General features: G+C 57.5%; 3 protein-coding genes across 3 annotated transcripts; 1 reads left to right on the forward strand and 2 right to left on the reverse strand.

Annotated features, from left to right (window-relative positions):
* Positions 1–1832: 1832 nt before the first annotated feature.
* LOC136047545 (proton-coupled amino acid transporter 1-like) lies at positions 1833–12936 on the reverse strand. Its single transcript, XM_065734735.1, has 11 exons — positions 12891–12936; positions 11629–11776; positions 11335–11425; positions 10975–11063; positions 10687–10782; positions 9922–10006; positions 8882–9100; positions 8624–8722; positions 7086–7252; positions 4323–4492; positions 1833–2129 (listed from the first exon to the last, which is right to left on the reverse strand). Exons 2-11 carry the CDS (start codon positions 11769–11771, stop codon positions 1864–1866), a joined length of 1425 nt encoding a protein of 474 aa, XP_065590807.1. The 5' UTR covers positions 11772–11776; positions 12891–12936; the 3' UTR covers positions 1833–1863.
* Positions 12937–14220: 1284 nt separating this feature from the next.
* On the reverse strand, positions 14221–17091 carry GM2A (ganglioside GM2 activator). The gene is made up of 4 exons (XM_065734744.1): positions 16929–17091; positions 15148–15300; positions 14685–14867; positions 14221–14613 (listed from the first exon to the last, which is right to left on the reverse strand). The coding sequence occupies exons 1-4, from the start codon at positions 17043–17045 to the stop codon at positions 14458–14460; spliced, it is 609 nt and encodes a 202-aa protein (XP_065590816.1). The 5' UTR covers positions 17046–17091; the 3' UTR covers positions 14221–14457.
* Positions 17092–20616: 3525 nt separating this feature from the next.
* Positions 20617–26513, forward strand: CCDC69 (coiled-coil domain containing 69). The gene is made up of 9 exons (XM_065734702.1): positions 20617–20900; positions 24043–24112; positions 24463–24608; positions 24694–24769; positions 24902–24975; positions 25108–25209; positions 25693–25812; positions 26055–26152; positions 26255–26513. Exons 1-9 carry the CDS (start codon positions 20853–20855, stop codon positions 26421–26423), a joined length of 903 nt encoding a protein of 300 aa, XP_065590774.1. The 5' UTR covers positions 20617–20852; the 3' UTR covers positions 26424–26513.
* The last annotated feature ends 369 nt before the right edge of the window (positions 26514–26882 follow it).

Here is a 26882-nt window from a genome sequence, read left to right on the forward strand (position 1 = left end):
CTGTGTCCGTGTGCCCAGGCACCAGGTGCTGCCCACAGGTTGGCCCACCCGTCCTCGTGCTTGGGATTGTATCGTTTCTTGTGAGAGGTTTACTTCGGTCGGTTGTTGGATGTAATACTTTTGGTGTTGTTGTTTTGTTGATTTTTTTTTTTTTTGGCAAAGTATTAAAAGAGTTGGTTTGTTCTTTGTTTTTTACCATTACCATTTCATCGGATAACTCCGATTCCTTTGTGACTAGGACGTGGCTCCAGTGAAGGGCAGCCCTGAGAGCACCACCTCGTGCCCCACAGCAGCATCCCAGCACTGCACTGGTGCAGCACCTGCAGGCAAAGCTGAGTTCTCCAAAGCCATAGGGAATCACCAGTGCTGACAGCACACATCTCCCCTCACATCTCCCAGCCCTCCTGGATGTCAGGAAAAGAAGCCCCACCTCATCCCAGAGCCTTCCCACGTAAAAAAGAACTCTTATTTATTGATTAAAGTGAGATACATGATTCAGGTGCTGCAGCAGTGGGCAGCAACCCACGCTGACAATATCCATAGGCACACGACACAGACATTAATCACCTCCATATATACACAATTCCCCTGGTCACAGAGCAGCTACAACACACACAAGCATCACATTTTTGTGTCCCACTGGTCCCATACCGGGTCCTCCCAGTATCCCACGTGCCTCCCACCAGCTCAGTGTCTGATAAAGCCAAAAAAAATCCACCAAACACTGCCATGGTGCCCCGTGAGTGCAAAGTGAGCTCGGTGCTATGCCCTGCTCCAGCAAACACACTGACCCCAGTGCTGGGGACAAACCGCATCACACAGCTGTACCCCAGAACAGGGCCATCCCTTCTGATGTCCCCTGCCAGGGGACAGCAGTGCCAGTGCTGGGCACACATACTGCACCTTTCCCAGCTGCTGGGAGCCAGCTGGCTGCATGCACACTGCTCTGCATGCCCTTCCCCTCCTGGGTGCTGCAGCACCAGCAGTAAGAAACACCCAACGGAGGGTGCATGCGTTCTCATCTGCCTTCACAATTAAAAGAAGCAGCAGAAAGGCAAAGTATGGCAAGGCCAGAGTGTGTGTCCCCAGCGGCGGCAGCAGGAGGAGCAGAGGGAGCAGTGCCTCCTGCTGGGAGCTGCCACCAGGGCTGGGAGAGAAAACAACGCTATCGATGTTTTTGTTGGGCTGTGACATTCAGTTGGGGACTGCAGACGCAGCCAGAGCGCAGCAAACAAGGCGCTGTGTTTCTGCAGAGCGTGGGCTCTGCACACCTGAATTCCTAATGCCAAGAACCGTGTGTGGGGTATGTGTGCAAGGAGAAAAAATAAAGAACAAACAGAACCTTCCATGCCAGCTCTCTCTGCACAAAAGGGCTGGAAACTGGAGCACAGCAGGACCTGCACCAGCGATGCTCACACCCAGTGCTGCTCTGCACCCCCCAGGGCGGGGGTGAGGAGGCAGCTCTGTGCCTCCAAGCTGAGCTGAGGTTTCTTCGTTGCTGTAAAATAAAGTGCTGAGGGGTGGGGGGAGGGAAAAAGGGGGAAAAAATAAAAATGAAAAACAAGAACGACGACAACAACAAACCAACAAACTGGCACGGAGCAGTCCCAGAGTGATGGGATGGGGTGAGGGGGGAAAACACAAGGATTCAAAAATGAAATAAAAATGAAATAAAAATAAAGTCCGCATCCCCAGGATCCCCCCTCCCCCTCCCCGAAGTGACTATACACAGGAGTGCGGAGGGGCTGAGTGCTGTGCCACCCCTCACAGCCCAGACCCACACTGCATCCTGCAGGAGAAGGCCGAGCACCCAGCCCATGTGTGCATGTGTGTGTGTGTGCCACCAGCACCTGATGGGGACTGTCACTGCCCTGAGGTGCTGGTGCCATTGATGACAGCAGCGGGCGTAGCCAGCTCCACCAGCGCCTCGTAGGTGCCCACCACGAAGCCCACGAAGCCGAAGAGGCTGATGAGCACGTCCTTGACGATGAGCAGTGGGTGCATGCCCTCTGTGTAGTAGGTGGCAATCTCCAGCAGAGGAGGGAAGATGAGAGCCAGCGCGCTGCTGCTGACCGAGCCCACCAGCGAGATGACGATGTCCAGGCGTGGGATAAGGATGGCCAGCACGCCTGGGGGGAGAGGGCAACACGGCACAGTCAGGAGCTCATAGAATCATTCGAGGTGGAAGCAATCTCTAAAGGCTATCTGGTCCAACTCCCCTGCAACGAGCAGGGACACCCACAGCTCCTGCAGTGCTCAGAGCCCCTCGCCTGACCTCAGCTGTCTCTGGGCAATCTGTACGCCAGTGCCTCACCACTCATCATAAAAATCTCCCTAAAGCCATCCCTTCTCAGCCTGTCCTCTGTGGGGAGGTGTTCCATCCCTTGTGGCACCTTTCTCTGGACTCGCTCCTACAGGTCCACATCTCTCTTGTACTGAGCACTCCGCATCTGGACACGGTGCTCCAGGAGCTGGGCCCTGCTCAGAGCTGGGAGCTGTTGAAGAGAAGCTGTCCCATGCCATCAATTCCACAGTGACCCTGCAGTTTTCACTGAGCTCTGAAGGGAAGGCTGCATGCTTCCAGCAGCACGCCCCCCCCCAAGCAACTACAGCTTTTCATGGAGCTAATGAAGTTCCCCACGTGTGGCTGCAGAGGGCTGGGCAGTGCTGCAGGAGAAGGGTGGTGCTCACAGAAGCATCCCCAGCCCCATTTCCCCCACACCACCCGAGTCTGCCTCGCACCTGGGGAGCTGTAAAACCTCAGGGAGCCCACAAAAAGAGGAGGTGTGGGGGAAAAGCCCACCCTGAATGAACATGTGTGGTTGGTAAGCAGTCAGAGCCCCTCCACTCCCACAGCATAGCTCAGGGTGGGGGGGAACATTAGCAGCAAAGGAAAAACCCCCAGGAGCTTTCTTCCAGCCTCCAATGAGTGGCTGCAAAACCCGCAGCATTTGTGCACCAAAAGCACCTGCAGCACAGGGCTTTGGGCAGCACGCCCTCAGCCCACCCCACAGTGCTCTGTGGGCTCCCAGCAAACAGAATGAGCCCCCTCTCCCTAAAACAGAGCTGTGCCAGCTGCAGCCCTCCGCCTCCGGGGGAACGGCCGTGCTTCCCACAGGGATTCATTCCAAGGGGGTTTTAAGGGCACTGGGTTTGAAGTCTGAGCTTGAAAGACACCCATACACCAAATTGCATCCTCTCTTTGGAAGCCAAAGCCACGATGTTCTGTGGCCACACGCTCACACCATGAATATTCATGCAGCCCCCCGATTGTTTTTAGCCTTGCCAACAGCAATTTCTTACGTGGAAAGATAAGGGGAGGAGGTACAAAGGCAGCAGTGCCTTTCTATCCCAAACCAGAGGGCACGAGTGCTGCTGTCAGTCCTGCTCCCCAGCATGGTGCACCCCAAATTCTGAGCCCCCCTCCCAAGCATCACAGCCAAATGGGATCTCAGTTTTGTGGGGCAGGGCCCAAGACCAAAGGCTCCTGAAGCTCTGCCACGTGAGGGTGGGAGACGGCAGAATGGACAGAGAGGTTTTTCTCCTCTTGCTTTGAGGAAATGAAAGGCAGCAAGATCAAAGCTTCCTCTTCTCATGCACTGAGTAATAATGGGATGGGGAGAAGTTACTTTGGCCGCAGAGCAGACATGGACACACAGCTCCTGGCCACGACGCAGCCAAGCCCAAAGCAGAGCTGCTGGGACACAGGGTCAGGTCTGTGATGCTCAGCTCTGATGCACAGCAGCACCACGCCATGCAGGAACACTGTGCTTCAGGGGGTGATGCCTGGAAGCTCAGTGAAGCGTCTCAGCTGTGCTGACAACAGCAAGGATTTAGTTTACAGAAATCAAAGCCAGCCAAAATCAGAGACCCCTGTGCGTCACTGACCTGGTCTCCCTTAAGATTACACAAACTTGTTTTTCCCAGCTCAGATTTTCCCCTTTAAGAAGGCAGATAGGTCAAACCTCCTTACTAATTGCAAACATTCAAACTCATGGGAGCAGCTGCACATAACAAAGGACTTCTACAGCAAGTGTCCGCTTGCACCTTAATGCAGAACTGGGGCAGATCACAGGAGGTCTCTGAGCTCCTACAGCCACTAAAAGCCACCTCCAGGTTCTCCAAACCAGCCAGGTTTGGGTGAAAGGAGCTCACTCTTGCCACCTCTGCAGCCTTCCAAGGCTCCAATGTGAGCTACCCAAACAGCAGATCAGCTGCCGGGACGCATCCTACAAAATTCAGCAGGACTTGATGGTTCCTCTAAATTCAATGGGACCCAGACAGTCAGACAAAAGCCCTGGGACAGGCTGCTTTCTACTCACAGGTGATGCCCACCAGGACCATCCGCAGCAGCAGGTTGACCACCCAGCCCCAGCGCTCCGGCACACGGGCAACCAGAGGTGGGATGATGATCTCAGCAGGGACATAGAACTGCACAGCATAGGTGAAGAAAATCCCAAAGGAGAAGAGCAGCTTGACAGCTTGGTACAGCCTGCAAATGAGAAGGAGGGAGCAGTGAGATGCATTTCTGTGCCACTCCAGGAGTTGGACTCGATGGTCCTTATGGAGCCCTTCCAACCTGGAATATTCTATGATTCCAACCCACAGAGCAGAGCAGGAGCACTCTGCCTACCAGGACTTCTGTGTCCCAGCTCTTTCCCCCTTCTGACACATTAAGGGGTAATGCACTCAGGCCACTGAGATACCCCTTGTGCAAGAGGCAGCAAGGAGATAGCACAACATCCAACCCATTGCAACATGCCCACACCGAATTAGAGGCTCTGGCCCTGTGTAAGGAGCAGCAGGTCAGCAGTGGGGCCAGCAGCCTCCTGGGCACTGCTTTCATTGGGGAAACGTAGACACAGATGCTGCTTCACAATAAAAGCAAATCACACAGAATGGTGTTCTGCTCCTAATTCCTCCCAAGGGCACAGAGACGGTTGCTATGCCCCTGAACAAGGGGCAGGAGCCCAACACGCTCCTTGACACAAGGCACCCATCTGCATTTCCAGACACTCACGTGTGCAGCACTGCACAAAGCAATGCATCCTGCAGGGTCAGCACTGCACACAGAGGGGTGCAGGATCCAACCAGGTCAAGGTCTGCAGTGACCACACACGAACAACACCCAGATCCTCAAGTGTTAGGAAACACCCTGAGCACAGACATGGGCAGCAGCACTGATACTGCCCTCGGCCTGCAGTGCCTGATCTCAGCCCCTGACCCAGAATGGAGCTGCGTCCATCACCCACCCCCAGAGGTGGTGGTCACCTTAAGCTTCACTGGGAAAATTCCACTCCTGGGTTGAGCAAAGGAAAAAGGGAAGCAGAAATCCCAGAAGCAGCAGAGCTGCATCCAGAAAGGTCGGTCAGCACCAGGACAGGGGCAGAGGGAGGCTGGGAATCTCCACCCTTACAGACACTCAATGTTTAAGCGGGTTCTGCTTTGAGCAGGTGGTCAGACCCAAGGATCTCTCTGTACTCTCTCCAAACCACATTACCCAGCGATTCCACAGGCAAACGAAGGGCAGAGCTATCAACAGAGTCCAGAGGGCAGTGCTCAGCCCAGCACACCATGCTCCCAGCCCGGGGGCACAGTAGCCTTGAGCCACCTATCCTACACTCTGCACCTCCTACTGCTTGATTAAGGAAATGTCATAAAGCAATTAAGTGCTCGAAGGCAATCTATGTTTTAAGAGATGTTATTAAAATAGAATTTTAAGAAAAGGTTCAGAATAAGGCTGGGTCTCAGTTGTGTACAGGTCGGGCAAGGACAAAGGGCAGTTTAAATACTGAGAAATGAGAGAGCTCAGGAACCAGTTCTGACCAACAGAAAACCCAAGGCCACACGGTCCCTTGGCTGTAAGTTTTGTCACTGCACGCAGCCAACACCTCCCCATCCTTCCCTTTCAGGATGGCACCTTTCAGGGTGAAGCAACTCCGGAGGCTGCAAGGAGGGGTTTCTGCAGAGCAGCACGGTATTTCAGGAGGCTGTGGTCAGCCCTGGGCACCAACACTCCTTGCTCAAGGAAGCTGTGGTTACGGAGCAACGAGGCTGGAAAGCCCTGAGTCACCCTCTATCTCAACGATTCCAGAACACATTCGCTAAATGCGTTCCTGGAGACCTCCAGGCAGCAGCTGCAAGGAGGGAAGGGTGCAGCATCCTCTGCTCAGCCCTAACCTGTCCCCACACTGAGGGATCTCTCACCTCAAACCCTTCTGACCCTTCTGCAGCTGCTGCCTTGTGCTGTCAAGGAGAAAACCTGCTGGCAAAGCACTTGTTCCCAAAGCAAACCTTCACCCATCACCTCCTGGGCAACGCACGCCTGGGAAAAAGTGCTCGAGGCTTCAGCCTGAGTTTCCCAGCCTCTGTCCCAGTTACTTGCTTTTAACAAGAAAGATAACGCATTTCCAAGTTCAGTGTCTACAGCCTACATTAGGTGTTCTGCCAGGAAGAAACGTGCACTGACAGCAAAGCGTTCCACGCTCTGAGTCACTGTGGATGCAGCACTCCTGCCCTGCGCTGCCGGGCTTCCCCGTGCCCTGCTGCCAAACGGCCGTGCTGCTCTGCCCTGCCTGACAGCCCCCCTTTGCCCACCCCCAGCCAGAAAGTGGGGGTGCTCCTAGAAACACAGATGTGACATAGGATCTTCCTGTAGCCTGAGACACAGCTTTACCCTCTTCTAAAGGGAACGTGGTCCTTTGGAGCAGGCACAGCTGAGGCTGCCAGCACTATGGGTCAGCAGCTGTGAGTAGGGGCTGGCAGCATGTCCCAGCACCAGCACAGCCTGAGACCCCATTTGGAAGGGCTTCCAGCCCCACAGCGTGACCATAAAGCCTCAGGAACTCAAAACCCTGAGTCCTGACCAACATTTGAATGCTAAGAGCCTCCACGCTTCTTGTCCCAGAGGCAGAGGAGCTGCTAGCATTCCTCCTCAAGGAGAAATACAGAGCCCTACACCATGCAACTTCCCAGCCTCAAGGGAAAAATCCAAAGGGACATTGGTGACAGCTCCTCTGGGTACTTCTGTCCCCCTCCAGGCTCACCCAGGTAAGGTAAGGACAACGTCCCTGGGCAGCACTCACCAGCAGTTGGGCAGGTTGAGTGTTATGCTGGCCTCGATGGCCGCCCCGAAGCGCAGGTAGCCCAGCACAGCCAGGCTGATGTACAGGATGGTGACAATTGTCATCCCCACGTAGAGGATCACAGGGAACTGCCGTGGGTTCTTCATCTTGTTTTCCAGAGGCAGCACCTAGGAGAGGGGCAGGAGGAAGAGAAGGAAGGAACAGGGGGTCCTTCCCATTCCTCTGCATTCCCAGCCCTGTGGGGCAGTCCCGAGGATAAGGACTGCCCTCTGCACCCAGGGGCATGCAAGGAACCTGGAGACCCCACAAGCTGCTGCCACAGAGATGTGAATGCTCCGCTCCCAGCCCACTGGGACAGTGCCTTACACTTATTACTCACAGCACCGACAGGAAAGGCTGAAACCCATTTTCCTCTCCCTACAAGTACGTATGGGCACACTGCAAATAGGTAAGGCAATAAAAAAGAGGATTAAAAAAAAAAAAACAGCAGGGACAACCCCCACCTTTATACTACTATTTACTTCATGTATTTCAGCAACTATTTTTATTTTTCTTTTTTTTACAGCCATCCTTGGGTGATGGGCATTTCAAGGAAAGGAACAGTGGCACAGCTGCTGATGTAGCAGGACCAGAATAGGTTTTATGTGCTGCCCCACCTCCCAGCTGTGTGAAAGTGTGTGTGTGTGTGTGTGTGTGTGTGTGTGTGTGTGTGTGTGTGTGTGTGTGTGTGTGTGTGATGCTCCAGCATGAGCCCTCTGTCCTGGGCACAGCAATCTGCAAATACGTCTCCTGCAGGGACCTGGCACGCTGCAGCCCCATGTTTACATTTATCTCATATTACAAGATGAAAACACCTCTTCCTCCTTTGAAGGGAGCTCTGGAAACAACCTACAGCATCTCAGCGAGCCATTGCACTTCCCACCCCCCCCGCCTCCTTCCCAGCTCCTCTGTTTACAGCAGACAGGGCCAACCCGCTCCTTTTATCTTTTTGTTGCCCTCTTTTCTTTTTATGTTTTAATAAAAATTATAAAGAAATAAAAAGGAGCTTTGCTACTTATATACATTAACTATACGGTGTACTTTATGTGCAGCCCAGGACAACTCGCTCGGTGCGGCGCAGACCAGCCAGGAGTTTGGATGCACATATTTACAGCCTCTCATGTGCAAAGCATGTGCCAAGCTGGCACTGTGCAGGCTGGGGCCGTGTGGCTAAAGGAAGGTGATGCCAGCAGAGAGGGGAATGGATCACACGTTGTGGTGCCACACTTTTGCCCCCAGACTTCAGGATCCAGGCTGGTACCTAGTGCCAGGATCTGGCTCTGATGGCTCCGCTGGAAGGGAGCAAAAGGCTTTGTGAAGCTCCTGGAGACAGCAGCTCCCAGCCTGCTGAGGTTTGACCCAGGAGACAGCCTGGAGCCAACAGCATCACCCAGAAGCTGGGCTACAGCCTGAAAAATCCATCTGCAAATACAGCTGCGGTGTGGAGCAGGTGCTGACTGCCAGCCCGAGCGGGGGCTGAGCCACACACCAGGACTTACCACCCCGATGCCTTCAAAAGCAAAGATGGCCGTGCCAAAAAACAGAGGGTAGGTCTTCCAGGCTGCGGCGAGAGGCAGGGTGCTGGGGTCCGGGATGTCCTGGAAAACAGCCCACACCCAGCTCAGTGCACAGCTCATCCCCATGGAGCAGAGGGAAAAGCCACCCCACGTCCACGATCCACGTTACACCATCGGCACCTCAACCCCACCACCGAGCTCTGCCAACACTCAGGGCATCCCAAAAACAAGTGCACGTACCCTGACAATGTACTGGTAGATCATAACAAGGCTGACGAGCATGGCCACGTTGGCCAGCATGGAAAAGATGGACAGGACCTTGAGATTCTGGATGAAAGACAGCAGCACCAGGAAGGGCAGCAGGGAGAGCATGTAGAGCCGGGAGTCCATGGTGGGAGTGAGGGTCACTGTCCTGTTGGACTGGCAGTCAGTGGTGGTGCCATTGGCAGCTGATACGACCTGGGGAAGCACAGGAATGCCTGGTTGAACCCATCGTGGCCTGAGGGATGCTGGAAGCCCACCCCAGGCCAGTCAGACTAACTCTGCTTCTCCCAATGGAAGTCATTCATCCCTTAGGCTCTTTCACCCCAAAGATGCTCCGGGCTGTGCTCTCAGCTCCACAGAGGGCTCTGCCCCACGTGGCTGAGCCTCCCCAGAGCACAGGTGTGCTGCCCACCACCCATAGCTGAGAGCAGCCCCACCTGAGAGCACTGCAGTGGTGGGAAGGACCAGGCTGTAGGAGCACGCAGGGGGAGCGATGCTCAGTAGCATCTGTGACACCCTGAGCCACGCAGGGGCTGTGAACAGGGAGGGATGTGCTGGCAGCTTCCTGCAGCGCAGGAGCTGGGCAGGTTCAGGGTTTCTGTTTATTTTCTCCCAACACTTGGCAGAAGGAAACTCTTCCAACACAACCTGTAATTAAGCTCCAGGGCCATGGGATGAGGCAAAAAAACGGAATGCAAACAAGACCAAGGGAGGTTCGTGCCAGGCCCTGGTGCCATTGCGTACTACCATCCATACGGAGTATCAATAAAGCAATCGATGAGCTGGGCAGCACATCAGAGGCACAATGCCTCCTCAGTGACCCCATTCCTGCCTCCCCTCCCCAGGAAGGAGCCTCTGCTCCTCTTGGCTAATACAGGAGGCTCTGAGCCCTCTTTGCAAAACTGCAGGGAATCTCAGAAATATTCAGGTGCAGGATTTGTGCCTTCTGATGCAGCACCCACCACAGAAATCACAGCTTTGTTGAGGGAAGGGTTGGGACACAGTGGGAGCCTCACCTGCCTCAGATTGTCAGCCAGAAAGACAAAGTACACGCAGCAGAAACCCAACTGGGTGAGGATCAGGAAGAGTCCCACCACACGCCTAGGAAGGGAAAAGGGCACTCATTAAGGGGGCCATTTGGAAATAGGGGCATGCCTGGGTTAGCTCAAACCCAGCAGTAACGCTCCTTTCCTCAAAGGCTGAGACTTGCAGGTCACTCCTCTTCCCAGCTTGGAAAAGTGAACATACCCTCATGCAGCCCTGCAGACTTCAGGCTCCCCTGTCCCCACTCCCACCCCTCAGTGGGGTCAGCACCAGCCAACACTGCCATGTGCATTATTTCCTCGTTTTTAATTAGAGATCTGTGGAATCATCAAGAATGAAAAAGGCCCCCTAAGATCCCCAAGCCCAACCCCAGCCTATCCCCTCCATGCTCACTGTCCATGTCTCTCAGTGACACATTTCCACAGTTCTCAAACACCTCCAGGGACAGTGACCCCTCCACCTCCCTGGGCAACCTGTGCCACTGCATCACCATTCCTTCCGAAAAGAAATGTTGCCTCATCACCATCCTGAACCTCCCCTGGAACAATGTAAAGCCATTATCTCTCATCCCATCAACACAGCAGATGCTTCTCCCACCCTTTCAGTATTACACTGAACTAAGGTCACATCTGCTTAAGTTAAAGATCCTAGCATTACCCTCCTTTCCTCCCAGTGCTGTTTGCTAGCACTGCCCTGACACCAGCTACAGCCAAGTCCTTCCCTGAGGGCAGCAGTACCTTCCCCAGATGGCGTGTCTCCGCAGCCAGGCGCTGGGTGTTGACTCCAGCCCATACATCACAGCCCCCCCGTAGTCCACAAACTGCTTCTGGAACCTGTCCGGAGCAGGGAGAGAGAAGGGATGTCACCCTGTTCCCATCTGCTGGCTCCCACAGTGGCATTCATGAGTGATAAAGCCCTAGAAATGATTCCTGGCTGAGGCTTCACGTGGGCAGCCCACTGCTGGGTGGCTTCAGGAAAACCCCAGGGGATGGAAGAGCTGCAGGAGGACAGGTGCTGCTCCTTACCTGTAGCAGAAGTGGTGGGCACATTTCACCAGGATGCTCATGCAGTGCACAGCCACAACACCCATCACCAGCAGGCTCAGGGGACCCAGCTGCAGGGGAGAGAGGGGAGAATAACCCCACAGGAAGTCCCAGACATGGCAGGAACAAGCACGTTGGGGCAGTTAGGACATAGCAAAACACTAATAAGAACTGTTTTTCAAGCTAACTTGTGCACTGCTGTTACAGAGGTAGCAAAGGGGGCACGGGCTGGATAAAAAAAAAAAAGCTTTCTGGTTTACTTAATCCTTTCTATTTCTGTGAAGAGCACAGCACAAGGAGCACACAGCAACCCCACTGCCACAAGGTGAGGAGCTGTCTTACCAGGATGCCAGCATTTTTCAGAGCCAGAGGCAGTCCCAGCAGCCCGGTGCCAATGTTCCCCTTCAGGAGGTGGATCAGGGTCTGGTACCACCTGCGGGACAGAAGGTACAGGGATCATAGAATCACAGCCCCAGCTCTCAGCCCACCCATCCAGGGGAGCTGCTCCACTCTCCTCTGGTGAGCACCCCAGGTGAGGCCCCACCAGCACAGAGGGCCAGGATCATCACCACAGGGGCTGGCCGTGCTGCTTTGCATGCAGCCCCCAGCTCTCCCCCAGCCCAGATGCACACTCACGTGGTCCCATTGCTCTCCCCGAAGCGCTGGTAGGACTCGGGCCGGGCGAAGCCATTGATGCCTGCAGGTGGGCTGCCCTCCGGTGTCACGTCGGTGGAGCTGTAGTCATTGTAGTCCTCGCTGCGCAGCCGCCGCGTGGACATGGTCCCTGAGGATGGAGCAGCATTAGTGGAGACACCCGGCACTGTGGGGACAGGGGTCCCCATGGGGACAGCTGGCTCTGCCACCCCGGGCTCTTTGACACTGGCCATGGCAGGACGGACCAGTTGCTGGTACTGGAGCAGGCAGTGCCACGGGCATTTATAGGGCAGCGTGCCCGCCCCGGCAGCCAGCCACGTGGCCCCAGGTCAAAGGCCCTAGGCACTTTACCCCGGACTGCTGCCCCTTTACAGGCACACCCACGGGGTGTCCCTTCGCAGACGCCCACAAGGAAATGGCCCACATCCCACAAAGGTGTGTTTCCATGGCCCCAATCCTCCTCCTGACCTCCCCTTCCTGCCTTCCCCTGCAGAATTTCACTCCTGCAGCCCTCACCCAGGTTCCAAAGGATACTCCAGGGCACAGAGACACATTTGTCCCCATGCTAAAGGGGACAGCAAGCAGCAAGCACCCCTTAACGCCATCATTTCAAGGGCCCCCAGAAGGGCTGCACAGCACAGACCCCATCATCACCCCGAACACGCTGCTCCGCAGTGCCTCAACACAGCACCACTACTTCACCCGAGGCCAGAGCTGCGTGCAGCAACCAGCACGCGGAGCAGCACTCCCAGGCTCAGGGCAACCCAGCAACGCCATAAATCACAGCGTGGCCACGTCACGGGTGCCCAGGGCCAGCTGTGCCATGCGAGCAGGTGAGGGCTGCGGCCGGAGTTTACACAGAGAGCTGTTCGTCACCGGTGACGGGCAGGGAAGCGACACGGGAGGGGCCACGCTTGGGGATACCCTGCCCAAATAACCTCCTCCCGTCCATCCCATCCGTTCCCCGTTCCCCGCTCCCCACGCGGGGATCTACTCGCAGCCAGCCCGGCTGCTGGCACCGGGACGAGGGCACCGGGGACGCTCGGGCATCGCTCAGCACCGTGCTGCTTCCACGCGCGTTTCTGACCCACGCACGCCGGAGATCGCCTCCTCACGGGCGGAGACAGCCCACAACCAGCCTCACCCGGAGGCCGCATCCCCACGAGCCGCCGGCACCCCGGGCCCCATAAGCCGCCGCCGCACCCCGCACAGCCCCGGTCCCTATCCCGGTCCCGATCCCGCACCTCGCCGCCGCCCCGGCCGGCCCCGCTCCTTCGGCCGCGCTGTCACGTGACAGCCCGGTCAGCTGACCAAGCCCGGCCGGCGCATGCGCGCTGGGAGAATTGAAGGCGAAAAGAGAGGAGCGGGGCGAGCTGGGCATCGTGGCGCCCCCTCGTGGGCGTGAGGCGGAACAGCAGCACGGAGCTGCGCGGACGGGGGCGGGACTTCCGGCGCCCTCTGGCGTGAGCAGCGTGTCACTGCAGCGGGTCCCACCAGTGTGTCCCATCAGTGCTTCACCAGTACGCCCCACCAGTGCCGCACCGACACATCCCACAAGTGAATCGTACTAGTATGTCCCATCAGTATGCACCCCCCCCCCCGGTGTCATCCTTGCACAGGAGCCGGACTTACAGTCAGGCTACAGCGCCCTATGCCACTGCCCCCACACAACACCAGTGCCCACATCGCCCCAACCCTGCCCCCCCCAGCACCACAAGGCACCAGCTCCACTTTCTGGTAAAAAGATTTATTAAGAATCTGTCTGAAAGGAGGGTGCCATCGGGGCATGGGCTGTGAGCAGTAAAGCAGCAGGAGTGGGGGAGGGGGGGGGGAGGATGAGAGCTCCTCCAAGCAGAGCAACCCCACACCACGACAGCAGCAGCAGGGTGAGATGAGCTCAGGGCACGGAGCAGGGGAAGCACAGCTGCAGGGAAAGTACCTTCCACTGCTCCGTGCTGGAATTAAGGCACACACAGCACTGGGAGAAAGAGCAACCCTACGAGGCGTAGGGCAGGGAGTGATGGATGTGGTGGTCATGGGTCACCTGCACTTCCAGAGCTGGTAACGGTATGGAGGGGTCACACCAGTGTCAGACAGGCTGCAGCTGAGGGGTCCCCAGATAGGACCTGGGCTGCTGATCCTATGCTGGAGTGCAGCACCCTGCCCCAGCTCAGTCCCAGAGGCAAAATGAGATGAGTGGGACCAGCATCTGTGCTTCAGTAGAGGTGGATGCACAGCTCACTCTGCACCCCTCCATCCCACGCACTCCCCACGTGCTCCCTCCTTTCTATCTTCAAGAAATATTGCTTTTCCCTGGAATGTTTTTGTCTGAAACTTTCCTGATCGGATTAAGAAAAGTTGGGGAAAAAAAAAATAGCAGAGGGGCAGAAGAGTAAAAAAAAAAAAGAAATGTTACCACAAAAGGCTGGAGGTAGGCTCCAAAGCCACCCCGTTCCTGGCTGGGGACACTGGCGGTGGGGTTGAAGACAGAGGGACAGCAAGGGGGGACCTTCTGTGTTTGGCAGGGGGGCAATCACCGAGCGGTTATACAGCAGGACCTCCTCCTGGCAGCAGAGCCACTGACCCTGCAGGGACGGGGTCAAAGATTTCCTCTCCTCCTGCTTCAAGTGTCAGTCTGAAACCACAGCGAGGGACAGGGTGGTGGAGGTGTACGGACAGACAGGGCAGCAGATGTGGGATGGACCTGGGATGGGATGGGGAAGGGATGAGAAATGGACGTGTTGGGATGGTGTAGGGTGGGATGAGATGAATTAAAAAGGCAGTGTGGAGAGGAGGGATGCCCCCAGCCCCTCACTGGGACTGCAGAGAGAAGCCCAGCTTGATGCAGGCGAGCTCCTGCCCCTTGCTGCTGACGACCGCCCGCACGCGGTAGTTCCCGTTGGTCATCCAGGAGGGCAGCTCGACGTCGGGCAGGGCGAAGTCGCTAGAGGGCAGTGAGTAGGAGCCCTGCAGAGAGAAAGGCTGTGTGAGCCAGACACCAACCCCACAGCACCGGGGCACCCGGCTGTGGGACGTACCGCCTTGAAGGGGCAGTGGCAGGGGATGCCGTAGGTGAGCAGCGGCTCTGGGCAGGGCGTGCCGGGCGGGATGAGGTTGTCAAGGACGGCGCACACATCATCGTAGGTGCAGCTGCCCAGCTGGTCGATGCAGGGCAGCTGGATCCAGAGATCACCCAGGGCCTTCTCCACCACCAGCACTGCCTGCAAGGAAGAGCACTGAGCATCCAGCCCTGCCCTCCTGACCTACGGAGCCCTATTTCTGCTTTCAGTTCCTCCCCTCCCATTGGTTCCTCTTCTCCCAGCCTGACCCTGAGCAAACCCCAGGTCCTTCCCTCTTCTTGCTGCCCCATACCATCTGGCTCAGAGATGGCACCGTGCTGTGACATTCCCAAGGGCTGATCCTTCCCATACCCATCCCTGGGCATTTCCTGGCTCCTGGAGGGTGGTGAAGCTTGCTGCCCTCCCTCATCCCCATACCCACCTTCAGGGGGGAGGCCATGGCCTTGCTGCTGCTCACGGCCGCGCTGATGCGCAGCGTCCCCGGGATGCTGATGGGGTCTGGTGCCACCGAGAGGCTCTGGAGCACAACAGGATCCCGCCCCTCACCGCAGTCCTCCCAGGAAAAGCCACCAACCTGCAGCATCGGGAACAGGAAAGGCAGGTCCTAAACTTTGCCCTGGATTTATGGGGGAGGGGGGGGGGGGTCACTGCAAACAGAAGATGCCCTTCATCCACTCAAAAAAAAATCCAATGACACTTCCACTCTACACTTCTCAAACTTACAACTCCATGAGCCTCGGGACGTTTCAGGAGCTCTCCATCAGAAAGCAATTATAACAACCCCTCTTTGTGCTCATTTTCTTCAAAACAGCGTTTCCAGGCTGCAATTTCCACCCCGGCCTGGAAACGCTTTGCATGCAAAGAAGGTGAACATTGTTTTTCACGCCAGCTTCAGTCTCAGAGCAGGGGTTGTGAAAGCAAAGGCAAGAGCCGGCAGCGCGGAGGGAGCTGCATGCTCTCGGGGTGCAGGGGTTGGAGCAGCCCCCAGGCGACCTCTGTCCTGGGAACTGTTTCACACTTTGCACTTCAAATGGGGTTTAATGTTCCCATACTCTCTGGTGCTCGAGGGAGGCTGCCGAGCCTGACTCATCCCGCTGCTCACTGCTCCTCCAGACACCTCGTGGTTCTGACGCTGAGCCAGTTCGGAGACCGGCTGAGGGAGCCTGGCAAGTCCCGTGGGGTAATGGAAACCCATGGGATGTCACTCAGGTGGGGGACACTCTGCTGAGCGGCTCCACGGGCTGAGGGCTCGGGATGCAAAATGTGGAGCAAAGCGGTGCTCAGCATCAACAGTGCCAGCAGCTCCAGCCCCACCGGCTGCACTTGGGGCAGCTCCAGCTTCCAGGACAGGGGGAGCTGGTAGAGCACAGTGGGTACGGAAACTACAGAGGGAAGATCAGACAGATGGGGCCGAGGTGGGAGGATGGCTGAGCCGCGCACGCCGAGCAGGTTTGGCTGTGGCTGCCCTGGAACTGGTGGTAGCTGCGTGTCCCAGTGAGGCTGCATGTCCTTCTGAGGCCGTGTGTCCTGGTGAGGCCGTGTGCCCTGATGCATTCCTGCTGCCCCGGAGGCACTGCTGCCCACACAGCCTGCGTGCAGGGCAAGCCGGGGCACGGGGCAGCAGCGCATCCCGACTTTCGCAAGAGCCCGGAGCCCCCGCTCCGCCCCTCTCGTGGGTCTGCAGGCAGAGAGGCTCCACGGGAGGGGAATGGTGCAGCGTGGGGGCACGGAACTACACACAGCCCCTCCTGCTGCTTCTCAGTGCTCCACCTGACCCGCGGGACCCCCTCCCCAAGCGATGTGAGCTTCTCGGGAAAAGAAAAAAAAAGACATTTTTCCCTGCACACCACGTGAAAGTCACGCAGGGGTTCCCCAAAGCTGCCGGAGCGTTTCCCTCCGTGTGCTCCAGGCGGTGCGTGTGGGTGCCCCCACCCGCAGTGCTGCGCGTGGGAACCAGCGCTGCGCCGTGGGAAAAGCGCAAAGACGGGAGGGATAGGGCCCAGAGAAATGAAACCGCCGGGCTCCTGCCGAAGGGATGCGGCCGCACTGAAATTCCTCTCCGCTGGGAGACGGGCCGAGGCCGAGCCCGAAGCCGCAGCCCTGTCCCCAAAGCGTGTGTGCGGGGATGTCGTGAGCTCCCTCCTCATCCCCTCCCCACGTCCCCTTTCCCCGCAGCAGCGATGCAGGGCCGGTTCCTCTCACCTCCCGCAGCATCCTGGAGCCGCTCCTCTCCACCAGCAGCTGCGGCCGCGCAGCACCGAGCAGCGCCGGGCACAGGGGCAGCGCGCAGAGCGCCAGGAGCAGCCCCAGCAGCAGCATCGTCCGAGGGGGGGCACGGGGGGGTGATGCAGAAGGAGAGCGCGCAGGAAAGCAGCGCGGCTGGCAGCGCAGTGCTGGCTTGCACCCTGCTATCTGCACGCCCGGCCCATCTCCTGACTCCCCTCCCTCCGCCCGTGCGTGCTCACACGCTGTTCTGCCCTCCTCTTTTTTTTTTTTTTTTCTTTTTTTTTTTTTTTTTCCGATTAATTCTTCCCTGATGTGGGTCGGTTTGGTTTTGTTGTTGTTGTTGTTTTTTATTATTATTATTTGCAAAGAGGAGGACTGGAGCTCGGAGATGCTGGGACGGGAAGCGGTTCCCAAGCAGCACGGAGGGGCACCCGGCTCCCCCCACCCCCACCTCACAGCCACCCGCAGCCGTGCGGTGGGGCTCAGACCCCATATCCCCGGGATCGGGGCAACCTCAGAAGCCGATGCCGTGCGTGCTGCAGTGGGGTGGGGGCACGCAGCTGGGGGTTCGCCACCCACCTCCCCCCGCCTATCACTTCAGCATTTAACCCCCCCCGCCCCGTCCCATTATTCCCCCTCCGGGTGCCGCTTCCCAGCTGTTCTGCCTCCTCCTGTTGGCAGCGGGGGCAGGGGGGGATACGAGTGAGGCCGCTCACAGCCATTCGTCCCCCCCACCACCCTCCCCCTCACTCAGACACCCTCTGACCTCCCCGCCCCGCTCCCAGCCCTGGGCTCATCCCAGCCCCTGCTGAGCTCTATTTTTAGCTTTCCATCCTTATTTAGCAGCGCGACCGGCCGGCAGCATGCGGGGAGCGTGCAAGGATGGATGGATGCTGCTCCCACCATCAACGACAACTGCACTGATCCCGGCTCGGGCTTAAGGGCCGGGAATAAATAGCCCCATTCCTGCCCGACCTCCTCCTCCTCGGGAGCTGGGGGGGGGAGGGAAAGTTATCCCCGGGATTGGTTTTCACTGTGGGGCCCCAGAGCACAGCGACGGGGGTGGGGATGTGTGGGGAGAACCTCTGCACCGCATCCCTTAGTTTCCATGGCAGGAGAAGGTTTTGTCCTCCATCGCCATCCTTTCCCCATTGCATTTTTTTTTTCCACGTGAGAATTTAAAAACAGCAACAACAAAAAGAGAAGAAAGCGTTTTAATGGCAGGTTAAGCACATCTCCCTGGTAGGAAATCTGCAGAGGAAGGAATGCTGCGAAATCGCTGCTTTTTCCCCGGGGCAGCAGCAGGTGTGACCCAGATCTGCACGGAAGGAGACGCTTTCAGGGCCCCGAATGAGACAAGCTGCATAGCTCTCCCACCCGTGCAGCACCAGAGTCACGAGGTCTGCCCAGTTCTGGCCAAACATCTTTGATTTGCATAGAAAGAAATGAGCCGACGGACAGACAGCGGGGCTGGAGACTTCATGGCTTGTTTGCAGCAGCAATCCCCGTGCAAAGCGTGGGGACCAAAGGGCACAACCTCACACCACGCCAGGGTTCCAGGTTCAAAATCCCGTGCTGGCACCCCCTGCACCCACCCCACTGCAGCTGGGGCTGGAGGGAGGGCAGGGGCACTTCAGCAGCTTGCGTTAAGTGCTTCTCTTATCCATCAGCTTTGGCAAACACTTGAAAGCACCATTGGTACAAATTAACTCCGCGCTGGGTCAGCAGCCGCCCTGCTTATGTGAATTCAGCTGAGAGTGAGACAAACCCTCCCAGGTTCCCTTTTCCAGGTAAAGCCCTTGAGATGCCTCCACGTGCTGCCGTTCCTGGGAACACCAACTCGTACAATCTCAGAGCTATTGGAGTCGGAAGGACCCTTAAAGTCCACCTTGCCCAACTCCCCTGCACTCAACAGGGGGACATTGTGTTGACTGTCCTTCCAACGCCCGGTGCCAAGCTGGAAAGGTGTTCAGAGGTAAAAAGGCATTGGGACCAACTCCAGAAAAACCCTGCAAAGGGAGCAAATCGTGCCTAGGGGCAGAGGCAGCAGGGCTGCAAGGGAAGCCTCCAGCAGGGCACATCCCATGCAGCCTGAGCAGGAAAGACTGGAGGAACAGAGAAACTGCTAAAAATGAGGTTAAAGTCAGAGAGCTTTGGAGCTGCCCAGACACTGAGTGTGGGGTCACACCGGGGCTACAGAAGTGGGGTGCTGGGCTCAATGCATGGCCCCCTTCCCGAGCCCCAGCTCTGCCCCCACACCTCCTGCAATGCTTCACAGCCAAGAGAAGCCCCGTCTACATCCAGGCTCTGTGACACAGGGGTGTCTCAGCACATCCCCTCTGCACCCCACAACCACCCCAAGTTCCTGACAGGATGTGTGCAAGGCACGATGCCAGCTGGACACTGTGTGCGTGGCTGCTTCTGTTCACAGCAGTGTGACTTCAAGCCCAGAAATACACACATCCTTTTGTGCTCACCTCTGAAATCTGGACCGGGATTTTAAACCAACCCCGGAGAGGTGGAGACAGACTCTTCGCAGCCTTTTATCCCAGCAGCGATCTGCTCGGCCTGCCAAATAAGTGCTCTCCATGGGTATGGAGACCTGCCCCGTGCGTTGCTGCGGGGAGATAAGAGCAGGGACGCTCCCGGTGGTTCCAAGCATAGGGCTGATGCCAGGAAGCAGCTCTGACTCACAAACTTCACCCAGGTGAAGCAGCATCTACCCAGGGAGGACGTGGCATCTGGTCCCACTGGTCCCCACCCTCTGATCCCAGTGACATTTCACAATTCCACTGGGAAGAGAGGTGTTACCAGGAACACCGCCAGGGAGTGCAGTGACGGAGCACCTCCAGCACCTCCGTCACCTCCAGTGCTGGGACGGCTCCCAGGGGCTGTTTGGACAATGTCAGAATAGAAACTTGTTGACAAAAACTGGCGGTGTTTCCATACAGACACAGCCTCGTGATCCGGTTGGGACACTTATTTCAGCAGTGCTGAGTATGAAGTTGGAGAGGTTTTTTTTCAGATCAGGACTCTTTCTTTTTTTTTCTTTTTTTTCTTTTTCTTTTTTCTTTTATCTTTCCCTTTCCCTTTCCCTTTCCCTTTCCCTTTCCCTTTCCCTTTCCCTTTCCCTTTTCTTTCTATCTATTTTAGAGCCTTTTAAAACACCATCACAACCAAAAAGTGCAGAGGAACCTGCCCTCCTTGGCAGTAGCTGTGGGACAGGACACTCCAACCCCTCCTGCTCAGAACCCATTTCCAAACCTCAGGGTTTCCTGCTGGAACACTGCACCCTGGGAGTGCTCAGGAAGGGGTGAGCAGGATGCGGCCCCCCCAGGGCATTGCAGACAACACCGGGAGCACAGCCTCCCCGGAGCAGTGCTTTCCAAACCACCCTCAAACTATCACCTTCCTCCCAGTGCCCCACAGTAACAACAAATCCCAACCCATCACTTCCCCAGAAGTGACTCCCCCACCTCCTGCCGCATCCCAGCCCCGCGCAGGACTTCCCCCACACAGGAGCACCCCGAGCACATGGAGGGGGGTTTACCGGAGCCGGATCCTCCCCGCCGTGCACCCAGAGACAGCCCCAGGGGCGGGCAAGCAGCTGCGGGGGGGGGGGGGGGAGGGAGGGAAGGAAGGAGAGGGGGGCCGCCCGCTGCTGGGGGGGGGGGGAGTGCAGAGCACCCTCTCCCGGCACCGCCTGCGAGCAGCCACGGCGATTCGGGACTTTATTAATTCTTAGTCTTTTTTAATTTTCCTTCTGCCTTCCCCGCTGGGGCGGCTCGTCCCTGCCCGACCCGTCCCGTCCCCTCCGGTGCCGCCGCTCCGCGGAAGCCTCCTCCCGTCGGGGGATGACGGCGCGCCCCGCGCCCCGCGCCTGAGCGCCTCCGGGGCTCCATGGGCGGCTCCGGCAGCGCCCTGCGCTGCTGCCCCGCCGGCTGCAAGGTAGCGGAGCCGGGTCCGCCGGGAGCGGGGCTGGGGTTGCGTGGGGTGCGGGTTTGCGGGAGGTGGGAGTTGGCGTGGAGATGGGGTTTGGGTAGGGCTGGGAGCTGGCACGGAGTTCGGTTTCGCGCGGGGTCCCGGTTTGAGTAGAGCTGGGGGTTGATGGGTAGAGCGGAGCCCCTCTTTGCGGTGTTGTTGAGGGGGGTTGTGGAGATGTGCTGGGGGCTGTGTTGTCGTTTCCCCCCCCACCCGTCCGGCAGTGGTGGCAGAGAGCTAGGCAGCGGGAGGGAGCAGGGAGCAGACACCTGCCCTGCTGCACCCACGTCAGGGAGAAGCCCTGCAGCCATGGAAGTTCGTACCGAGGGGGTGCAGCATCCGGGGTGATCACTCCTGTTGGAAGTGCTCATTCCACATCGGGTACATCCCCCAGATGGTCAACTATTATCCTCCCGTAGCATCCCCCTATGTCCCAAGAGTGGTCCCCTCCCCCCTCTCCCCCCCTTGTCCCAATGTACCCATTCTGCCCACAGTTACACTCCTGCAGGGAAACACTCTGAGTCCTCCAGTGCACGGGTGAGGTCTTCTGCAAGTTAAACCCTAGAAATTATCATCCTTTTTGTTTTTGTTTTTGTTTTTTTGCCACGCTCACACTCCTTCACCCCCCACCATTGGCCTCAGGGCTGTTTGTAAGGTTGGATGTGCTGTGTGCTGTTGGGCTGCGGGCACTGGATGGGACAGTAAGGAAGCTGGCACAGCCCCGCAGTGCCCCCATGGCCCTGTGCATGAGGGGCAGTGGGTACTCACGGCTGAAGCACCGAGGGATGTGTGGGGGGAGCAGGCACGGCCCCGCAGCCAGCAAGTGTCTTATTTACAGCACTCGCGAGCTTGGCTGCTTCTCTGTATCATGGAAAAAACTGCTCTTCTCTGTGTCATGAGACCAGATGCTTCTGGGCTGGTTGGTGACACTGAGAGCTTGAGGGAAGGGGGCACAGGGCAGGGAGAACCCACGGCCCCACGGCCCCAGGTGCTGAGAGGGACACATGTACTGAAATGCGGAAATTTCAGCCCGCAGGCACCTCCCTTCCTGCACCCTCTCTATAATCCTTCTGCTCATCTGCTCAGCTTGCGGCAGTTTGCACCCCACACATCGTCCCCACTGCTATGACTCAGGTTCATTAATCCCGAAAGCAGCACTGAAAATCCCCTTTATGGCCAAAAGAGGTAAAGAAGGGCACGCAGCACTGCTACCTATGTCCTCCTGCCCAGGGTACTGCAGCATGCAGTGTGAGACCTCCATCCTCACACTTATGGAGTGCAGCCCGTCCCCTGGGGTGGGGGACTCCAGAAATCCCACGGGACAGAGGGGTCCTGATGGCAGAGGTGACTTTGGGGTACAGCAGCACCGTTGAGCAGCCACATCCTCCCCAGCAGCAGCGGCTGATAACCTACAGTTCTGTGATTCTGTGATAAGGCAGTGGGGGCAGGTGGGAGCCCGGCCCCAGGGGCCCCTTCCCCTCCATGCGTGCTCGCTGCTTGGTTGGATGCCTTTCAGAGAGATCAGGGCTGAGGCTTGGATGCTTTCCAGGACCGGGGTGAGTTTGTTTTGGAGATATAGGAACTATATGTAGCAGCGGGAGGCAGGGAAAGGTCAGAATGCAAAATGTGGGGCTGTGGGGCAGGCAGATCCGACCGTACGGGGGTGAGAGTCATCCTGAAACAACCACTGCAGAGCAGCAGAAAGCAGGTCCCGTGCACCCTGCACCGAGCATCCGCTGTGCCCCGGGGAGGTGCTATAGGGCCGTCAGCCAAACCCCGTCCCCGCTCTCCACAGCCGCAGAGCAATACCCAGGAGCCGAGCTGGGATTTGAATGTTCGTTTCCTGCCTCTGTGTGATTTCATTCGCTTACCGCAACGCTGCGTAGTGTAAAGCAGGAAAAGAGGAAGAAAACACAGTGCAGAAAAGAGCTGAGAGCTGAGGCAGAGGCCCACCACCGCCTGCAGGTGCATGGGTGCACACCTCGAGATGCTGCAAGTTCAGGGGGAAATGAAACTGACCCCAACCAGTTCTGCTCCACGTTAGAAATAGTTTGTGTGGGTATAGATAAGCACGAGCCTCCCCAAACCTGAATGCAGGCATCTTCATGCAGAACCATCACAGAACCAGAAGGGCAGAACCTGCAGGGCATCTCACGTGCTTCTCCCATGGCCAGTGCAGCTCTGGGGCTGCTGTACATGTGGTTAGCTTACAGCCAGTTGGTTTTGGGTTTTGTGGTGAAGCTCTTCTCCAAGAGAGAGGAGCACTCAAGAGCTCAATGAGCTGCAGTCACTCTTCTTATTGCTGCTAGAGGTGCTGTCACCTGCAGCATTAAGGTGGGAATTCAGATCTGGCGAGGCTGACACACTACTCACACCAGGCAATGGTTTCAGAGCTGATACAGTTGCCTGAAATCCAACTTGATGGGCAGTGGAGGGGCTCTGAGGCTCCATCCCACTGGATGAGGGCACAGGAGAGAGGGAAAAGTGCCACGGGGCCATGCTGGGGACATTGCTGGCGCGCAGCTGGTCCCTGGGCAACACCTTCGTGGTTCTTTGGATGAGGGCAGGAGCATCCTGGGCTCTGTCCCCCTGGCTGTGCCACAGCAGAGGTCTCTGTGGCCACTGTGCAGCCAAGCAAGGCACAGAACATGCTGCAGCTTTTCCAGCATGCACCCTTTCCACAGCTCAGGCACAAGGAACCCCTCAGCAGGGCACATACAGCACTTAAATCCCCATTTCCCATCTCAGTGCCCCGAAGAAGCAGCTCCGGGCTGGAGCTGAGCTGCAGGCAGGGCACAGCCCAACCTCCGCGTGCCGGATTCACACTGCACCAACGCCATAGAAGGACAGATGCAGCCGGGGCTTCCCAGAGGCTCAGCATTCCGGGCTCACTGGCAGTGTGCTTCCCTGCAGCTGCAAAAGGAGGGCAGCCGGGGAGCGGAGCAGCACTGTGCCTGTTTGCTTTGCTTTGCTTTTTTTTCCCCCAGCCAGGCTCCCTAATGGGGTTTGTATTTGATCACGGTGCATCCCCGGGAAGTAGGGACGGAGGAGGGTAGCCAAAAGTTTTGATGTCCTACCCTATTGTGCATGTCATGTTTTTCTTGGCCAGAGGCAGCACAAAGCTCAGCAACAGCAGGGAGTGCCTGGCCAGGAGCTCAGTGCCTGGAGGACAGAGAACGGTGAGAGGGAAATGTCTGTCTCCATCAACGAGCTCGGGGCACTGCTATGGAACGGACTGATGGGGGGACAGGGGTGGTGCTCCAGCTGCAGCATGGGAAGGGCTGATGGCATCCCAATGGCATCCCAGTGGCGTCGTAGTGTCATCCCATCATCTTGGGCAGATGGGCCATCCCCAGGGCAGGAGGCATTGGGGTTACCTCTTCTCACAGCCTGCCAACGCCGTCCCAATTAGTGCTAATTTGCACTGAGGGTGTTGGGAGGAGGGATTTGTCCAGTGGAAAATCACAGAGGGGCTGAAGGGGCTGACACCAGCAAGATGCACCTGGTTTCAGCCCCATTTGCTTTGCAGCCAATGGAGCTGGGAAGGAGCTGGCTGCACTGGGGGAGGAGCGCAGTGCAGAGGCTGTGAAACTGCTCCAAGGACAGGAGGAGGAGGAGAGGCTGCAAGGAGCCCAGGGGGCAGAGGATGCGGGACTGCGAGGTGTCAGCGCCCAGGTGGGTCAGGAATTGGGGTGCTGTGGGGTACAGCACTTGGCTGGCGGGGACAGCCTATGTGACATTCAGGGTCTGTCATCTCCAGGTGGAAAAGGAAAAGGACCTGGAGCTGAAGGAGAGGTTCGATGCCCTGAGGAGAGAGCATGAGGAGACCCTGAAAGGTGCAATGCCTGGGCAGAGTGATGCTCCCTGCAGACCCCACCCACTCCCTACAGCCCCTCTGGCTGTAAAACATTGGGATGCCACCACTGGTGTCTCACACCAGTGACACTCAGTTCATACTCCCCCTACAGAGCTCCAAAGAGTGCATGAGCAGGAGAAGCTGCTGCTGGCAGAGACCCACCACAGGTCCCAGGAGGCCTTACAGGTACCCATGGGGAAATCCTCATCCCTAGAAGAACTTAGGATCTCCAGTGTGCCATGCAACCCTGGTGTTACTGGGGTGCCCCTACTGGAGAAGAAATCCCAGCTGTTTCTTGCTTCTTCCCCTGCTGCCCAGGAGACCATTGCCATGCTGAAGTCCCAGCTGCAGTCTTTCCAGGACAGGATGAAGCGGGTGGAGGAGTCACTGCTGAGCAGGGACTACAAGAAGCACATCGAGGTGCTGGGATGCATGTGGATGGTGGCCTCTGCTAGATGGTCAGGGTGCAAATATCCATAGAATTGCAGAATGGCTTGGGTTGGAAGAGGCCTTAAAGCCCATCCATTTCCACCCCCCTGCCAAGGATGGGCTGCCACCCACTGGATCAGGCTGCCTAGGGCCCATATTGGTGACAGGGAAGTGTCCTGTCCCTGCGAGGTTGTCACAAAGCTTCACTGATTGGCCCCAGCAATGGATGCATAGGGGGCACTGGGAGAGCTGAAGGGGTAAAACCCCATTCCTGTGAGGTCTGTGGGCTGTTTGGGTCTCTTGAATGTGAGCAAAGAGCAAATCTTGGCACACTGAGTGCGCAAACCCATCGTGGGTATGAAGGACCCTGGCTGCAAGCACCGTCCCAGTGGGGTCACGTGTGGGCAAATGAGCCAAGGCTGAGGCACCAAACACCCACCCCAATGCAGTTCTGACCCCCCCTGTGCCCTCCAGGAGCATGGGAGCCCCAGTCCCTTCTGGGAGCAGGAGCTGGAGAGCCTGCACTTTGTCATCGAGATGAAGAATGAGCACATCCACGGCCTGGACAAGAAGCTGCTGAACCTGGAGAGTGTGGTGGGTTCAAGGAGGGTGCGGATGGGTTTTGCTCTTTCTATCTCTTGTTATTCTCCTGAATGCATCTCTTCTCTCCATCTGAATACTAATCAGAATCTGTGTCTGAGTGGAGCTGGATGGAGCCTCGTTCCTCCCTTGGGGCAGGGAGGTGCCATGGAGATGATTTCTCACTGAGTGCAGCACTGGGGGGGCACAAATGGATGTTCCCCAGCCCCTTCCTCACCCTGATGTTCCCCTTGCAGGCAGAGAGGAACCTTCTGCTAGAGGAAAAGGTGAAGACCTTGCAGCAAGAGAACGAGGACCTGCAGGTGCGCACCCAGAACCACCTGGTGATGACAAGGTAAGTGCACATCCACATCTCCATGGCCGAGGGTGACACCTGAGAGGGCAGAGGGGACAGTGATGGGAACGTGGGTCTCACAGCATTGCCCTTTGCCCACAGGCAGCTGTCAGAGGAGTTACTGGCCACCCGTGGAGAGCTGGAGAAGGAGTCAAAGCTGCGAGAGCAGGCTCACCGGGAGAAGGAGGAGCTGCTGTACCGTGTGCTCAATGGGGGGGATGGCCTCCCCTTCCCCATTGCTGCTGGTGATGTGCCCCTCATTGCCACGTAGCACACAGCCCAGGGGGTGGCATGGCTGCAAGTGCCCTCGCCCTCCAGGGCTGGCCCTCAGGGTGACCAGGTCCCCATGGTGGCCCTGTCCAATGGAGCACTTCCCAGGACACCTGTGCCTGCCTTTCCCTGGCCTCTGCTGCAGGGGGGCCCGCACCGTGCTATCCCCACACCCCTTTTCTGGGGATGAACGGGGTCAGCTGGAACACACAGACATGCATGGGGGTTGGATCTGACCTAGCGCTTGGCTCCGAGAGTATCCAGCATCAGTACTGCCTGGAGGTGGAGTGGGCATGGGATGTGTTGGTCCCATTCCCTGGGGCAGGCGGGCAGAGCTCCCTGCTGCCTCCTCCATCTCCAACATCAGGTCCCAGGGACTTTTCCCACAGTCCGGGTCATACTCTGCTCACTGCCACGCTACAGCTGAGCCCTGCCTGTCTCTGCTGCCATCAGCTGGCAC

This window comes from Cyrtonyx montezumae, unplaced genomic scaffold, assembly GCF_038088225.1.
Source record: "Cyrtonyx montezumae isolate F1298 unplaced genomic scaffold, pur_monq_1.0 scaffold_18, whole genome shotgun sequence".
Lineage (NCBI taxonomy): Eukaryota > Metazoa > Chordata > Aves > Galliformes > Odontophoridae > Cyrtonyx > Cyrtonyx montezumae.